The 19,620-nt window shown below is 35.7% G+C and overlaps 1 protein-coding gene across 1 annotated transcript in view; it reads right to left on the reverse strand.

The window, feature by feature from the left end:
- LOC145667043 (uncharacterized) overlaps positions 1–18,321 on the reverse strand; it is a 74,208-nt gene extending 55,887 nt beyond the window's left edge. The window contains exon 1 of the mRNA XM_081734740.1: positions 17,936–18,321. Within this exon, the coding sequence (XP_081590866.1) occupies positions 17,936–17,950 (15 nt within the window). The 5' untranslated portion in view covers positions 17,951–18,321. The remainder of the gene's footprint in view (positions 1–17,935) is intronic.
- Positions 18,322–19,620: the final 1,299 nt, after the last annotated feature.

The raw sequence follows: 19,620 nt of genomic DNA on the forward strand, positions 1-19,620 counted from the left end.
TCATATCCAGTATGTAATTTGTCTATGAAAAGCATAAGGTTTCTTAAAAGCAAGACCAAGAACAATACCAGTCGGGTTTTAGTCCTAATCTTGCATTTGGTCATCACTAAATACCTAGGCATATCTGTTAAAATTGAAGAATGTAGTAGACTGACCTATTTTGTTCTAATGAGGATTCATGGTCTCTAGAAGGCTTCAGGCAAGGGAATGAAGCCTCAACTGTTACATCTTGAAATAACCCGCTGATTGGGGGATCCCACAAATATCTTCCTGTGCCGAGGCCCCAAGTGATTTCTTACGACACAGGGCAATAAAAGGAAATTATCATTGTTTCTATACTACATACTACATACGTAGCATGGCATGTACCTCGTGTGTACCATGCTATAATGTGGTATGGATAGTCAATAAAAAGAATAAAAACTGCTTATGATCAATAGGTAATCCCCCTCTTGAACCCAAAACGTACCGGTGTCTTCCTGTTATGACTATAATGACTCTTCAGCACTTTGTAGCTCATCACCTTATCTTTAGACAGAACAGGAATTCCTGGCAGAACAGGAAATTTAACAGTAATTATTTTTTCCAACAATTGCAGTTGCTTTCAAGGCTCGTTGAATTTTGTATCCAATTTCAGAGTCCCTGGAATTAAATTAACAATCAATGGCCATCATTAGTTTATTATGAGTATATTTACGCGAAGTCTACTGGTTCTCTACAACCGATGTTACCGATGTTTCTTCGCTATATAAAAAGCTTCAGTGTTTGTGCTTAACCACAGCAGTTTCCTGTATGAATAAATCTAACAGATTTATGAAAAAAAATATAAATATAAGGAAGATGATGTATATGAAAAAGTTGGGTTAGATAATAATAATTCAGTTTCTTTCTTTCTTTATTTATTTATTTTTAATTTTAAAATATTCCGTACTATCTCTGTTGGTCGCCAGGGATGTAATGGAGGGTATGCGCGGATATACAGCGTATACTCACCTCTAATTTTTGGAAAATATCGTATAGACACGTACAATTTAGGAAGTACGCGAGTGTACGCTACAATCGATCTATAATATACTCATTTCATTGGAACAAACAACTGCTTTTCATGTACTATATTTCAAAACAAAAATCTCACTAAACAGCTCGTCGTTAGGCTGGTGTCGCAAATGATGCCTAAATTCTTTTAAAATGTTTGCACTTTCAGGTTGTAGAAATCGTGTTTTCCGATAATCCTTTCAATAATGGATACAGCACTCTGAATCTGAAGTAGTTTTCACTCAAGATGTCAGATGCGCTGTCCCGGCCTTCTGAAAGCTGACCTCTGATATTATATAAAGTCAAGCTGTTCCCAAATGTTTATTTTGTAAACTCTTAGAAACTCGTGTTTCCAAAGATCAGTGGGAAATAGAGTTGAGTATGAGAAGGGCGAGGAGTAGGGTCTATATTCATGTGGTGACATTGAAGTTATTCTGTTTTCACACAGCAATGATCACAGTTTTCACGCCCTCTTTAATCCAAATTCAGAGTCTGGCGATTGGATACAATTTGAGCGAGGCAATATGGGATGAAACCTACTTCTTGCTAATCGCGGAAGGTTCCGAAAAAATGTGGTATTTACTTTAGTTCAAGGGTTAAGAGGAATTTAAATGAATATATTTGCGCCAAGAAATCGTTGACCTCCACAAAAATAACAAAACATGAGACCTATCGTCGGTCTAGTTTGAAGCATTCAAGGTCGTTCCCAATACTATTTACTACAACAGCACACCTTGGATTAGCACTTCTCATTTGTAGCTGCAATTGACATTGAAGAAAGCGGCAATTGATTTCGATAAATACTCAGCAGCTAGTACTATTGGGCAAACACGGGAGGGGATACAAATAAACATTTTCTTTGTTGTTTCGATTTCATTCAGATAAATATATTTGAAGAAAATTTGTTAACAGGAGGGGGTAGAAAACAAAAGTCAAGAAACGTATGAGCATGTCACAGCTATCTTTGATCGTTTCAGTACAACCGGCACTTCGAAAATATTTGTTTAGTAGTGTTTAAACTTTCTTTGTGGGTTGACAAATTAAGAGTTTCTTCGCAATTTGCAAGGTGTCCAAGAAGGTGTTAGAAAATTTGTTGAAAAAGAAAAGAGACAATATCTTTGTAAGTTTCGTTGACGAAAATGTAAAAGCAAAGACTTCGAGAAGTAGCGAAGAAAAATCCAAAGAACATGTTAATTTGCCAGCTACTACTTCAGAGAAAGATGTAAGTATATTTATTTGTGTATTTCATATAACGTATGTAAGAAGCCGACACATATGGATCTTCATCTCAACGCAAGAAGCTTCCATCACAAGTTACAACGTCTTACAGTGCTAAACACTTCGATGTACAGAGTAGTCTCCGTAAGTGACCAGGAAAGTTTACAAGGGGATTCCATTTTCGTTCGACGCTACAATGGAATATGCCTTACAGAATCAACATGGCCATAAAAAGAGTTGTTACTTTTCAACACAAAATTATCACAAAAGTTAAGAGTGAGATTATCTCTCTGCTACCGTATTGCCTTTCATCGGCCGCACCTTTGGCAAATTCAGCAGAATACTTGCCTTACTAGACATGGTATAAGAGCTACTCATAAACCTCCAACCAACATCAGATCATTACTCAAACCAGTGAAAGGCGACCCTCACCTGCGCACTCCTGATGTATATTGTATACCATGTGAATGTGGCAGATCATACATAGAACAAACTGGACGTACAAATAGAAGAACGATGAAAAAAAAAAAAAAACGACAGCTACATAAGACTACAGCAACCCGAAAAGTAAGGACTGTGTCAGCTTGGAGACGGAGTTGATTATACAAATACCATCACAGTAGTCAAGTGCAGCAATTTTTGGGACAGAATAATGAAGAAAGCCATAGTTATCTCACCTGAAAGGAACAGTCTCTCAATTGAGACAATGAGTTTCAACTCAGCTTTATCAGGCCGGCTCTTTTCAGGAACAAAAAACAGACATTCAACAAAGATATTACTCGTAGCTAGTGATGTGAGGTGGAAAATTTTCCGCGGAAAATTTTCCATTTCGGAAAATTTTCCGCTATATTTTTCCGGAAAATTTTCCGTTCTTAACAAATATTAGTGATCAAGTAACAGTTCCTCAGTATTCATAAAATTGATTGAATTCATGTATAGAAATGTAAAAAAAAGTGAAAGATCGTTTAAAGAATCTGAAAATTTTCATGGCTCAGACAATTTTCAGTAGAATGTGGGAACAAGTTAAACAATTTTTCATGAATCGTAATGTTTTCTGTCTTATATGGAAAAATTGAAGAACTTTTTATGAGTTGGAAAATTTTCATCATTTTGAAGCAAAAAGTAAAACGACTTTTTGTGAATCGGAAAGTTTTATTGCTCTGTAGAAACAAGTGAAAGGAATTTTCATAGATCGGAAAATTTTCATCACGATGTAGAAACAAGTGGAAAAAACTTTTCATAATCCGGACAATTTAGGATATTATGTATACTGATGTTAGGTGGAAAATTTTCCACTATATTTAACTGCACATTGAGATATACAATTTCTGTAGAGGAAAATTAGACAGCAACAAATTATAATTTTCCAATTAGATTACGGGAACCAGAAAATTTTCTAATATTTCAAGTTAGGAAGTAAACTTTTACAGAATGTTTCTCTCTCTCTCTTCATCTGCGAGCTCCTTCGTTGCTAAGCGGTTAGCATACGCGCCTTTTACATGGAAGACCTGGCTTCGATTCCCAGCGGGAGCTCATGCAGTTCGGATTTCACGTTAATTAGTTGGTCCCGTCTTATATAGTCTCGCTGCTAAAAGGGACGTTAAACTCAAAAAACTCAATTCAACCCCTCTCTCTCTCTCTCTCTCTCTCTCTCTCTCTCTCTCTCTCTCTGTGTGTGTGTGTGTGTGTGTGTGTGTGTGTGTGTGTGTGTGTGTGTGTGTGTGTGTGTGTGTGTGTTCAAAATACAGAGAACATGAGTTCGTAGAGTACAAATATCCCATTCTATTATTTAAAATTTCAATTTATTAAAAGTCATGAATGTTTTCCGATTCATAAAAACATACTTCACTTATTCCTACATCGTTGTTTAGCCGTAAAATTTATTGGTAATAAATATTGTCTTAAAAAGTTTCATGAAGTGAAAATCTAACGATTCTTCATTTCAAGAATGTTTCAAAAACTTCAATGCGTTCTTCCCTCAGAATCTACCCTTGATCTTACAATATTAGGTTCGTCAGTTTAATACGTATAAGACGGTTTTCTCATAGCTTTACTACTTTTATAGATTTACATTCTGCAACATTTATAAATAAGTAGATATAATAGAGAGAGAGAGAGAGAGAAACACTAAGTAAATTTTTACTTTCCAACTTGAAATATTAGAAAATTTTGTGGTTCCCGAAATCTAATTGAGCTCCTTCGTGGCTAAGCGGTTAGCGTACGCGCCTTTGGCGTGGGAGACCCGGGTTCGACTCCCGGCGGGAGCTCATGTGGTTCGGATTCCACGTTAATCAGTAGGTCCACGTCTCATATAGCCTCGCTGCTGAACGGGACGCTAAACTAAAATCAACTCAACTCAACCGAAATCTAATTGGAAAATTATAATTTGTTGCTGTCTAATTTTCCTCTACAAAAATTGTATATCTCAATGTGCAGTTAAATATAGTGGAAAATTTTCCACCTAACATCACTATACATAATATCCAAAACTGTCCGGATTATGAACAGTGTTTTCACTTGTTTCTAAATCGTGATGAAAATTTTCCGATTCATGAAAATTCCTTACATTTGTTTCTACAGAGCAGTAACACTTTCCGATTCACAAAAAGTCGTTTTACTTTTTGCTTCAAAATGATGAAAATTTTCCGACTCGCAAAAAGTTCTTCAATTTTTCCATACAAGAAACAAAATATTTCGATTTATGAAACACTGTTTCACTTGTTCCTATATAGTATTAAAAATTGTCTGAGCCATGAAAATTTTCAGGTTCTTTACATGATCTTTCACTTTTTAACATTTTTATACATAATTTCAATCAATTTTATGAATACTGAGGAACTGTTACCTGATCACTGATATTTGTTAAGAACGGAAAATTTTCCGGAAAAATGTAGAAGAAAATTTTCCACCTCACATCACGGCTAAACAACGATATAGGAATACGTGGAGTATGTTTTTATGAATCGGAAAATTTTCCGTTTCAAAATTTTCCGGAAAATTTTCATCACTGTAGAGGACAGACAATTCTACGATTCATGAAAAATTGTTTCACTTGTTCCTACATAGTACCGAAAATTGTCTGAGCCATGAAAATTTTCAGATTCTTTAAACAATCTTTCAATTTTTAACATTTCTATACATGAATTTAATCAATTTATGAATACTGAGGAATTGTTACTTGATCACTAATATTTGTTAAGAACGGAAAATTTTCCGGAAAAGTATAGAAGAAAATTTTCCACCTCACATCATGGCTATACAACGATGTAGGAATAGTGGAGTATGTTTTTATGAATCGGAAAATTTTCCGGAAAATTTTCATCACTGCTCGTAGCCACAACAATAGCCAATCAGGAGCCAGCAACCCTCAACCAGCCAAAAGCCAGCATTTCCCTTAACCAATCAAAGCCCCCATTCATAGTTCCGCCTCTATGAATGGTCACCATATATACATGCCCACATCTCCGGTCTCTTCATCACAATTCCTGAAGATGAATACAATGATTGCATTCGAAACGTCGGATGTCAATACTGTCATCTGGCTGATAGTCCAAGATTTACTGAAATTATAAAGGTAGCTATGGCATCTCCGGCTTGATGACGAAGATGTCAGAGGAATAAGGCCTTTCGTTAAAGGTATTGCGAAGGAAACTACTTGTGGCCTATAAGTTAGGTACCATACCGACACTTGTCTGGTGCGAATGAAGAAAACCATCTCTTAGGATAGCTCATCTGCAAAGGCACTTTCATATTTTCTTGATCGATTTATTATTATTATTATTGGAATTTACATCAGTGTGAACGGCTCCAGTAGATACAGAATTTCACACATTAAGTTAAAGTCTCATAGATACTTGTGAATTGAATGGGGCAATGTTGAATGTAATCTTGGGTAATTTCCCGAATACCTTGAATGTAGCTTTTTTTTTTTTTTTTTTTTTTTAAATACAAGTATGGTTTCTTCTGAAATTCACCATACTGCTTCTAACATTATTAGTCTTAGCGCTATTAAATCTCAAAGTTCAATTTTCAGCACTTTCCCGCGGTTATAGCTCGGAAATTCGCTTTCAAATTCAGCGTAACAATACTAATAAACTTTTTCCATGTGTTCGTGTCTACTTTCAACCCCAAGCGCTGTAATAGTAATTATGAAACACACACTTTCTCTCCCTGTATATATATATATATATATATATTTGGTTATGTGGGTAACAAGGAATGGAGCGTATACCCATCTAAAAAATTAGGATTATATCACTGACTGTTCCCTCATCGGATTATTTTTTATGTCAACAGCATCATTTAATTTTACTTCTACTATTAATTTAAAACGTGAAACTATAACTGCTATATCTCTTAAGCACACGCAAACTTAGAAAAATGTTAATAGTTAAGAAGAAAAATATCAATGTACTCTAGTAGCGAAACAAGTCTATTATTATTATTATTATTATTATTATTATTATTATTATTATTATTATTATTATTATTATTATTATTATTATTATTATTATTATTATTATTATTAAGTATTCTGCCTTTCGTCACGTCCTAAGACTAACGAGTCTTTTTTTTTTTCTTATTTTCAATTTTAGATTTGGGCCTGGAAATGTTTCTTGCACGTTTCTCGATCTTCGGCTTCCTCTTTTAACTTTCAATATTTCTTTCCTATTTTTAAAATCATCGATCAGATGTGTTCTTCTTTTTCCTATTCCTCGCTTTCCTTCTATGGCAGTATAAAGAAGACAGTTTTTTCCAAGGATGTTTTTTTTTTTCACAAGATATGTCCAATCCAATTGGCCTTCCTACGAAGGATGCTGGCTAGAAGTGCCCTCTTCTCTTCTATCCGTTTTAAAACATGTCCGTTTGTTGCTCTCTCTTCTATTTTATCTTCACCTTTCTCCAACACCACATTTCGCTCTCTAAATATTTCTTCTCTAACTTCCGTAATGTCCGAGCCTCTGAACCATACAGTCCAATGCTCCATATATAGCAACTTCTTCCTAAGTCCAATATTGAGCATGCTAGTTATGTGATCTTTTCTTGTTGAATGCTTCTTTAGCTATGGCAATTCTTGATCTGATCTCTTTGATGCAGTAAGCGTCTCTTCTCAAAATACTTCCCAGATACTTGAAATTATTGAGCCTCTTCAACTTTTCTTTGTTCTTCTCTGACCCGTAAGGGGTCTTTCCCACGGGATATTATGGTGACTTTCGACTTTTCGATGTTGATTTCCATTCCATATAATTTCCTAGTGCCCACTATTTTGTCAATCATCTTCTGTAGTCCTCCTTCGGTTCTAGCTATAATAACCGTATCATCTGCATCCTGATCTTATTAATGATCTGCCCTCCAATTTTGAAATCTGCAATTCCCATTAATGCTTTCTTCAATAAAGTCTAACGCAAACTTAAATAATGTCAACCGTGTTGCAATGAAACCTAAATTATATTATATTTTATCCGATTTGTAGGGTAGTACACAGTGTTCATAGAAATTCTACTTGGAAGTAAACTATATAGGCGCTACCTGTCGTGTTGTATATTTCCATTAATAAAATTGACTCAGTTTGATGAGCTGACTTGGAAGATGTTTCATTTGGTTTTCTTGTTATATCGAATGAATCTTTGCAAGGCACTATATATTGACACGTAATGACAATTTAAAAAAAAATAACGTTCCACGTTATACCCTATAGACTAAAGGAGACAAGTGATTAATAAAAGTAGGGGGATGGTGACTTAGTAGTAGAGGGCCTATCTCTGGTGCTCGGGGTCCCTGGTTCGACCATCAATCAAGTTAGTTTCTAGTGGATAATATGGTTTCCATGGGTTTCTTCGAGCCACTTCTGTTTCTTCCCACATTCTCATTCTACCAAGTCTTCCATCATCATTCACTTGCTTTAATCATCTGTCTCCGTTAGCCAAACGGTCATAATCATAAGTCGTTAAACGGAAAGATTTCATTTGATTACAAAAAAGGTTATGTGAAATTAATTTCTTGTGCTCCCTCATGCGCCATAGGCCCACACGCTAACCACTAGACGGGGGCGCGGTGGCTCAGTTGTAGAGCGTTCACTTCCGGTGCTTGAGGTTCCTGGTTCGATCCCAGCTTCATTTCATTTCATCCTTTCTTCATTTCACCATATCATTCCTTATCATCACTGTCTCCTTTAGCCTAACCGGTATATGCGCGGGACGTAAAACTCAAAGATTTCATTTCATTTGCTAACCACTAGACCAATAGGGAGTGCTGGCCCCTAACAGCACAAGATGTGCTAGGAATGTGCCATTTAGGTGTCCCAGCTACGTTTTAGGTACCCGGCACTTGGTACATATGGTATTCATGTGCTAAGTATGTACTTCAGCTACCTACAGTTTTAGGTGCTTGTTACACCTAATTGATATTTGCGACTATGTACCACAAATTTAGCATTTATTTACCTGGCACTGTGATAGTCTTTTGTTTTTATGTCGTCACTTGGGACATATATCTTTCATGTTCGAGATACTTCCTTTAGGTGCATACTTTTTCAGATACTTATGATACATAATTGATATCTGCAGCGAAGCACGAGTGACAGTCAGTTGTTTTTATCTGCTCATGCGCAGTAACATGCAACGGTTTCTCGCTCTTTCGTCTCCACTTTCTATCCTAATAGTACACAATCACTTAGGAAAAAGAAGCAACAAATGCATCAGATTTGGGAGATGAATTTAGAAGAAAGAAATGACATAACTAATGAATAAAAATTAAGATTAATCTTTCATACATATTTGAACAGTTAATTATTTACATAGTTAGAATTGTATTTTTTAGATGCCAACTGTCGCCGATCATTTCAAAGTGGATATGGAAGAACCATGAAATAAAGTAAAGAGATGCGCGTCATTTTGTTATAAAATTACATGGCGATCGGATTTTGTCTGATTCCCTGGTTGAATATACAGTGTTAGATTAGCCAAATTAAAAAGACCTCCAGGATTTATCTCTACAAGCGACGTTTTCTTCATCGCCTTCGTGGCCATGTCGAATGCAAAGCCAAAGCCTTTTTTAATCATAGAGGCATTCAGAGCATGATGAATGATTCTGCAGGAATAAGTTTCGAAATTCTAACAACTCTTCTTAAAAGCATTGGAATTAATTTGCCAGTTAATATTCAAGTAATTCCAAATTCTTTCTGGTATTATAAAGATGTTGTATGTGAGTACCTTTATTGTAAGACTGGGTTACAAGACAATCAGTTGAGCTCAGTTAAGTCTCTGTACATAAAACTCTTCAAAAATCTTAAACTCCCGCCTTCTAAATTAACAACTAAATACCCTGATGTAAATTGGACACAAGTATGGCAGAATGTATTTTCATCAAATGTCAAAACTTTACTTCAATCAACGTGGTATGTTGTAGTAAATGATATAGTTGACACAAATTCTAAAAGACATCGTTTAAAATTCGGAGATACGGACAGCTGCATGCAATGTGGTCACGTGGATGATATAGAACATCGATTAACAAATTGTACTGCAACAACAGAAATTTGGAATTATCAGAAATTAGTTAGTAAAATTTGTCGTACTGTTTCAAATATGGTGCATGTTCGAACATTATTAAAATCAGATATTAAGCTCTTTCCAAGAACTAAGAATAATGCTGTTATGTATGTGGTTGGCTGCAAACACTGTGCATTACATGTTATTATGCTATAAGAGTCATCAGCAACAAAAGTATTATGATTACATTTATGATCAATATCGTCATTTTCTACCAGTTAGAAGAAAAGAATTATTTGCAAATTTCCTAGAAATTGTTATAAATGATTGGCTTTCTTAACTAAATATTTCTTATACAAATACTTTTCTTGACAATGCATATTGTTTAAAGATAAAGTTGAGTTTGCTACGTTTGCTACGCATGATCAAGAGCTATTATAAGAGTGAAATGATTGTATTTTTTTGATTTTTATATTTGTTTTATGTACTTTTATTGTTTTGTAAATGTATATAAATTGTTAATAAAAGTGAATTTAAAAAAGAAAAAAAGTCGGAAAAGCACGCTCCTAGTAATCAAAAGGTTGTTGGTTCGCGCCCACCCCGGGGTGTTATTTTTACTTTTTATAAGTGTTTTTTAGACTCATCTTAATGTAAACACATTATGCATATAGGCGATTTAACGTATTTTGTGGTTCATTGACTCTTACGGCATAGGAAACATATCTAAAACTTACTAGGCACGTTCCCCACGTACATGTCAGGCATGTGCCTAGGGGCGAACATAGACTGTGACTATCACTTGCCATCCATGTGATTTCTCTCTCATAGGTACAGCCATGTCACATATCTATAAAAGTCTTCTTGTAAGAATATAATTTGATAATGATTTCGCAGGATACTTTTAAAACTGATACTATGTGTGTAATCGGGAAATGTATATTTGTGGTAAATTTCATAGGAAAAGAATTATAAATACAAAAATTAGAATGAGTAAAAGAAAATGTAGTTAAATGGACAAAATAGTTTTATTTTCGTTTTATTGTTCTTATTTACTGCTACTTTGACATGAAATTTGCCACATACTTGTCTTTGCCGATTATACACGTACTAACATTATAAGAAGTACCGAGCGAATTCGTTATCAAATTATATTCCTACAACAACATATTAATAGACATGCGACAATAATTTTGGACATGAGTGTACACCCAGCCACAAAAGTAATTCCCCCCTAAGCGCAATTCCATTACTTGGGGTCCAGGTCTTTTGCAGTTGTGAGAACGCCTAGTCAGATGCAATCCAACTTAAACGTAACTTTTCTCGGCACTGACAGCAGTTGGTAGCACTGAGTCAAGTCTGTATGGAAGTAAAATTGAGAGTAGATGACGCACGAAACATTTCTCCATTCTGAGATCAATCTCTCTGGTTTAGAGCGTGTTGTCCAATGAACATCATATGTTAATTTCAATATTGTTGTGTGTGTAGTGTATTTTTCATTATATACTGTATATTCAAACATATAAAAACACTGATCACATATGAATCAGAAAATGCTTGAAAGTAGCTGAAAATATAAAATCTAGAACAACTACTGGAAATAACTTTGTAAATAATTGCCTCCATTGAGAGACCTTCTCCAATTCTTCTCATTCCAACATGTTTTTCTTTCTGTAGGAGAGAAGATCTTGCAAGTCACATTGAGTATGCATTGAAATTGAAATTGAAACACTTGAAAAAGTTTCAGCCTCGCCAGGATTCGAACCCGGGTCCACCAAATAGAACTTCAATGCGCTAACTACTCACCAGCCTGCCATTTAAACTTCCATCCAAACTAATACCTAGTTAAAGTCGTTTCATGGTAAAATATAAACAAGATACTCAAATATAACAGAAACAAACAAATATAAACAAAATATAAATAAAAATATAAACAAGAAAATATAAGCAATTTATGTGTCTTAATGACTTACTCGAGATTTCCTTGTTTAACTCAAAAACAAGTTATACACTATAGACGTTCCTCAATGAGGAAAATATCACGAAACGTTCTTCAAGTTGAGGCTACGCCATCGGCAGAGCCATAACTTATGGGGGCAGGGGGCACCTACCCCCTAAGAGAAGCTCCCGACGTTCGAGAGGTCCCATTTTGAGACAAAATTTTCTTACTCCATATACAATAGAAACATGAAATTAGAAATGAAGCATCAAATTTACATTACATAAACAAAACATCACACACAAAAAAGTAAGTAGAACAAAAATGAGTCGTGGACCCATTTCAGTAAAAAATGCCTACTATTAGCGGCTCTAGAAATAATATTTATTCGTATGGCTTTGAGATTTATCAATATTGTCTCCTTAATAATTTTGTCATGTATGGAATGGGCCCATGTAGTAACTAACGGAACCGCAGACCTTGCCGTGCGGGAGGGCCCACAGGCTCTGGGGCCCCCATAAAGATTAAGAGAAAATTGAAAAGAGGTGGCCCAAGAATTAGAAAAACTTTTCCTAGGGGCCCCAAATAAGCTTATTTCACATTCTTTAAATTGTATCAACACGTGTAGAAATATACAGTTCTATGTTTATGTTCCATAACTACTAGTTTATTTTCTTATGAGGAATTTGTGGCAAATTGAGGCCACATGATCATGATTCTGCTGATCATGAGGCGCAATCCACTAGGGATTCAAATTCCTCTGAAGAGCAAGGTCGGAATTTTAATTGTCCTCAGTATTTCTGTGTTCGTGTTCCTGTAGTGTTTGGAATACGTCGAAAGGACATGAGGTGCCAGTAGCGAACAATACTCAGGTTCGGGCGATTTGTTTAAAAAAAACCTTGTGAAAGCAGGAAACTCCCATTGCAGCTACTTGGGTTCAAATCGAGTTTATTCGAATTCTGGCGCTGATTTAGAACAAGAATAATTTGAAAAGGGGTAAACTAGAGTCCAAAGAAGATGCTCAAAAGCTTTTTATCACAAACGAGATGTCCCTGCTCCTTCATGAGTACAGCCACTTCGAATCTGCTGTCAACGAGAAAGAGAACTTTGCAGCGTCGATACTGGGGAACTTTAAAGTTCCGAAGCATCCTGGATCCCTGAAAAAGAGGTTGATGACAGTTTTTAGATGCTGTTTCATCTGCATCTTCCGGCAGGTTTTTGTCCTTGCCAATCATCGGTGAACTAAAAGGATCGAATCCAATAATCAACTGGTTCATATTAGCTTTGCTATCTTCAATAACTTAAACTAGAAATAAAAATTACTGAATAAAGCAACGTTATTATTTTAAAACAATAACTGTGTAACAGTTTCGCCAACTAACTGACATATTAGCTTCATCAGACATTATGAAGCCATTGTATTCAGTTAGTTGGTGAAACTATTACAATTATTATTTTAAAATAATAACGTTGCTTTATTCGGTGGTTTGTATTTCTAGTTTATGTTACGCTAAAAGATGGGTCGATCTCCGTGGGAAAACAACAGTAGGCAATTTCGAAGAATAAAGACTGGTTAATTAAACAATCTCATGAGGTTAAAATATTATTACGGTACTACTATTTTTTAAAAAACTTTGATCTATTGGAGAAAAAAACACTAGAAATGTATTCAGAATACAAGCATTTTGTAATAAAAAGTTCTAGCATTAAAAGTTTTTTTTATTTAATAACCCCCATAATAATTCTATCATTAAAATAGTATTTTTATTGTAATAACCCCCACAATAAGCAGAATTGGTAAAAAAACAAAAATCAAAAAGTGTTACGTAACAAAGGGGGAAGGGTTTTGGCCTTGCGTTACGAAGTGTGACAAGCGGGAGGGAGGAGGTAAAAATTGGTCAAAAATAGCGGTACGTAATATGTGGACATCCCTTATGGTGGTTTGGATTCCACCTTCAACTGTAGGTTCCCGTTTCATGTGACCTCGGTGCTGAAAATGGACGCAAAGCTCCAACCAACCAACTTTCTTAATTGTTATATATATATATATATATATATATATATATATATATATATATATATATATATATATATATATATATATAATATAGATATATTGATCGATATGTTGAAGGTGGAATCCAAACCACCATAAAGCGTTCAAAGTCGAAAATAGGCTTGCAGTGGGGATCAAAGGCCGGACCTCGTGCAAACTTGACCAGCTGGGCGAGCAAATTTTCAGAAAGTATAGTGGGGTCACGTTGTATTTTGATTTTTTTTCGAAAGTATGTTCAACGATTTTGTTCGTATATCATTGCGTGACTAGACGTCCTATTTTTAACAGAATTGTCTCTTTTTCTCGGAAATGTCGTCCTGTGTCCCGAGAAAATTGCCAACGGGACCAAAATGTTCTTAAAAAGAAAAAGAGTCATCTTCGTTCCTTGTTATGTAGCGTAAATTTTACATGCTGTAAGACCTCATAATTGAATCTTCGGTTGGAAAAATTTCAATATTTTGTAAAATAGTTTTATATTTCATTTGCCACTAATCCTGATTCTTGTTAAATGTTAAAAGATAATGTAAAAATTATAGTTGGAATAAAACTAAATGAACAAAAGACTGGTTATTTTGAAATACTAAAGATGTCTTCTCGCTGGCATGAATAACAGCATAATAATGTTACAGTATACTTCGATAGATTGTCATATTAGGCCAGTTCGCTGAGTGTCCCGTTTTCCTTTTGTATTTTAAATCTAATCATTATTAGCAAGTCACTTGCCGCAACTGAGAAGTTTCCATGTTCGACGACTTCCGCTAATCTCTTCGTCTTTACATACAAATTTTCCGTTTTGATATTGTCAGTAGCGTCATTTCAGATTTGGCTTGAGGAGGCAAGACCCCTTGATATAAGTAAAATTTCGCGTTCTTCACTGACACACTACTATTCTATCGATAAAATCTATATAAATCTCAAACTCGGGGGGGGGGGGCAAATGCCCCTGCCCCCTAAATGACGCCCCTGGATATTGTCCATGAATTGTAGCCTGCTTCTCCCTTTCCAACTCTTTCTTGCCGCCACACCCTCTAGGACATCCCTCATGATACAGTTCCTTCTTAGCCAATGTCCCAATCAGTTTCTCTTCCTCTTCTCAATAATATCTAAAACTGTTCTTATCTCTTCCAAATTATGTAACACCTTCTCATTTGTTTTTAGCTCCATCCAAATAAGAAAATTCATTAAGGAAGTTAGTCAAACTGTTCCAATCCAAACCATAAAAAGCACGTATGCTATTGATAGAAGTATTTTGGAAATGTTCTTTTGTGAAGAAAGATGGCCAATTCAAGTTACTACTTTGCCTCTACAGCTAAATAGATTTCTCCTCATGAATACCATTTATTATACGAATTAATTACTCCTAAGAATAAACATTTATCACTCCAACTCGTACATAAGATTTATGTGCTTCTTCAGTAGCATAAACATCTACAAACCACTTCCAAGGCCCATATTAAACCACCACTACATCTGACCAAAAACTGCAAACAAACCACAATACATACACTCAGCAGCTAAAACGTTATGACCATTCACTACTTTTTGAAGAATTCCTTGGGCTGAAGTACAGGGCACAGTGGAACGAATCGCTACACTTTCACAGAGATCTCTCTTAATCAATCGTTGTAATGGTTGGCCAATGTGTAAAATGGAGAAGGCCGGCGATATATCAAAATTTGATCGGGGCCATATTGTCAGATAGCTGGGAACGAGCATTTCGAGTAAAGCGCGACTTGTTTTGTGTTCACGAGCTGCGGTAGTTAGTGTGTTCCAAAAGTGGGAAAAGGACACTGAGGCCAGTACCAAATCACAGACCATACTTCATTAAAAATGCCGGACGTCCTACATGATCAAGGTCGATATAATAGGATGGAGTGCAAAATGTGACATAATTAATAGCAGGCTTTAACAATGGACAAAGTATTGTATTTGAAATTACAGTTCACCATATATTGTTAGATATGGATCTCTACAGCTGACGTCCTACACGTGTACTATTGTTAACCGCACAGAATCATCGATTATGCCCATCATCTAAGATTGCTGAACAATAGCACAACATTGCACAATCCGATGAACCACGATACTTTCTTTATGATATCGGTGGTCGGACCAGAATTTATAATCTTCCAGGGTAACAACTGCTCGAGAACTGCATAGTAGGACGACGTCAGGCCGGTGATGATTTGGGAAATCTTTACATGATCATCCATGTTCCCGGTAGTCCGTGCGGATGACACCATGACGGCTCCTATCGTCAAGTAATCCCTTATCATGTACTCACATTCATGTGATCCATATTTCGAGCTGGCTGACCGTCGTATCTTCAGCAGGGCAGCGTTTCTTGTCACAGAGCCAACGTTGTCCTGCAGTAGTTCAAGGAGCCTAGTGGTGCGTTTTAATTGCTGCAACAGTCCCCAACTTCACCCATCTTAACCCAATTGAAGATCTTTGAGATGTCATTGAATGACAGATCCGAGCTCATCGCCCTCCTCTGTGGTATTTACTGGAACTAAGTGACTCCGTATTTGTAAATCTAATGCTCCTTTTCTCCATCTAACTACAAAGAACTAAACACTTCCATACCAAACTGTATTGCTGTTATCCCGCGAGCCAAAGGTGGGCATACTATATATTAGGTAGATGGTCATAATGTTCTGGCTGGTCAGTGTATTTTAAATAATGTGTAATGATAATGATAATCTTTCTCTTCTTTTTAACATTACCATTAACCATTTCCTTTATACTTCTCGCACCCAACATCCCCTGGGTACCCTTTTCAGCCCAATGATAACATTTGGAATCACTAACTTTTTATAATCATAAATCTAATATTAATTCATGCAGTTTCCCCATTTAATCATAACACTCTTCTTTCGAGCAAATCTCATAATTTGGCATCTCTGCTTACTCGCGGTGAAGCAAAACAGAGGATCTAGGACGTGGCATCATTGCAACAGGAAATACTGTGAACATATGTTTTTCCAACACACACACACACAAAAAAAAATCGGACTGGAAAGGGTTAAAGTCATAAAAAAGTAAAACTTGGGAAAGGCGGTTTCAGCCTCTACTCGGGGTTACTTGCCGGTCCAAAATACCGCTTAGATAGCAAATTATTACTACTGAAACCTCCTGCATTCTAAAGTTAGGTAAATTTCATATTTAGGAAGATGCAGGAATCAATTTCTTGTTGGAAAATGAATTATAAACAGTGGCGGATCCAGAAAAGTAGTTTGAGAGAGGCTTCACTTACAAAGACTTCGTTTTTTTTTTTTAATCTCTAGACTTTTGGGGGGAAGGGCTTGCAGGTCATACGCATAGGAATGACTAAGGTTAGATTAAAAAAAAAAACATGCAATTTGGGTGGGCTTCAGCCTCAAAGTTCCAAATCCCGTTCTCCCATTAATTACGGTTGAGATGATATTCTTGGACATAGGAATAACCAAAGCAAATCAGTTCACGAGGATTTTTTTTCTGTTCCTGAGTTGACATTTTGGTAGAACATATTCTAAACTATTAGAATGTGGTTCATGTGCTGGTACCAGAAAATACATAATTTTCTTTACAAATATCGATAATTCAAACTAAGTAGTGATACCGGTACCATCATTCTAATATCAATATTTGTAGACTGCATGTACTTTTTGTGTAGAAAGTGAAATGTATAAATACTGAAGGGGAAAAATTGCATAGAGCGTTATGTTCGTATGTTGAACATACTTTTTGTATGTGGTGCAAAGTATCCCCACCTATGAGGTAACTTTGCACCAAAGTTTATATTTCAATAACTATGGTCATACTCAATGCTTAATAATGAACTTGCACTAATGTTGTCCTTATATATCTAGCTATTATATGTTTAAAATACAGTGTTCTAAATCATTATGTTTGTAAGTTACATACGATTTTCTTTAAATTTGCTTAAATCTTGTCTTACGGTACCAGGGGCGGATCCAGGACCGACTTGGGTTGTCATGCTGCTACTTTTAAGGGTTCCAAACTTTGGGATGGGTTTTATTTATATATATAAAATAAGAACGTTTCCTCTTCTGGGGGAAGCGATCGCCCCCCCCCCCCTGGATCCGTTCCTGTACGGTACTCAATTTTGGTCCATGAGCTTCCTAAATTAACATATCTGGAAAGTTAATAATAATAATTATTGTTATTATTATTATTACTTTAGTTTATATTACTTACCCACCGCAGTCCCATTTCTCAATTCACTAAAAGCAACAATATTATGAATATGTATGAATCTGTTCAGCATATAGACACTTAAAACGCACTAACACACTGCACTTCGATATATGAATTAAGCTTCATTTCTTTAAAAAATAAAACACTGTAAACGCAATAGTTTTCTAGTATCATACAAGTAAAACTTCAAGTTGTAAGTCACACTTTGCTAACACCATTCTGAAAAGGAGAAACCTTAATCAAAATAATGGGACATGTTTCAAGGTCGTTTCCAGTGATACTACAGAGTAAAGATTTGTTATCCTTCTTAGAAAATGAATTAAGTTCTGTGTTTAATATCTCTTATTTGTTTTTTGTTGCATGCACCGACGTGAAACTATATACTTTCCCTTCATTCTGTCCGGAACACAAAAGACAAGAGAGAGAGACACCCTTGGTTTGTGGATTTGGTGCGGACAGGAAACTTTCCAGTAGCTTGGAAAAACAAAAGTTTTGCAAAAGATTTTTATTTGCTGATGTCATTAAGGTTGAATACAAGCACCAACAACCATGTGCCTTCGATTTATCGTTTCTCTTTTCTTTCTCTCTTTTTGTGTCATTCATATTTGAATGGTCTGCTTTGGTTTTTCCGTTGAAAAGAACACAATTGAGTCTAACCTTGATAGCCTTCCACATGCTGGTTCTGGAATTGGCAACGGCCATGGAGACACTGGTTTAGTCCATCCAACGTTGGCTTCAGACCGGAACAAGAGGAAATGCCTTATCATTTAGCCGCAAACTATGACACCGGTGGTTGTTTCGATTGCTACCTCTTATTTTCATTATTTTAAACGTTTATACCACTGGATGTGAAGTTTATAATAGGCTCACATCTTATAATTTAATTTATGCTTACACTTTATATAAATTTACTTGCCGACATTTTTTTATTCGTTGAAAATTGAAAGACAAGAAGTAGAAAGCATTTGTTAACCGTGAAACACACTATTTTATTTATTACGTATTTTTAGTTGCCAACACTCGTTAAATACAATAATTCTACTGTCCTTCCAGTTCGTCTGGTAGCTTATGAAAGACATTTTTCTTTCTTTTTTAGGCTACCTACGATATCTGTATATGAAGTTAAATGCTGTTAATTGACTCATCAGAAATATTACTTTTATGCCCTGTCTTTTACGCCAAAGTGTACAATAGAGGGTAGTGGTGTACGAAAAAGGGGTTTCTAAATTTTAAGCTCCTCCCCCTTGAGCTAGATATACAAAATAAGCATGTGTCATATTAAGATATGTATACAAACTCCTGAAATTATATGAACTTGGAAGCTTGAATTCTCCTTCTCCCTCCTTTGACGAAGTTATGCTTTCTATACTGGTAGGGGGATAGATACCAGCATAGATAAAACAGCTACTATTTGGTTCCTTAGAAATAATATGTATGTCTTAGGGCTTTAAGTTCCATCAATATTGTCGCCTCAATTTAAATTGTGAAGCATGGAATGGGTCCACTACACCATTTCTAAAAGAACTGAAAATAATGTAAAAATGCTGCTGATGACCCATCATCTGAAGAAAATGTATTTCTCTAAGGCGAAGCATAAATGTACTATGGGCTCTACTTCAAAGATATGAAAATTGGGTGTCTAGAAGTAATAGAAATATTTGTTAAGGTCTTAAATTCTAAGGGGG

The sequence above is a fragment of the Thermobia domestica genome, chromosome 1, assembly GCF_964235325.1.
Source record: "Thermobia domestica chromosome 1, izTheDome1.hap1.1, whole genome shotgun sequence".
Classification (NCBI taxonomy): Eukaryota; Metazoa; Arthropoda; class Insecta; order Zygentoma; family Lepismatidae; genus Thermobia; species Thermobia domestica.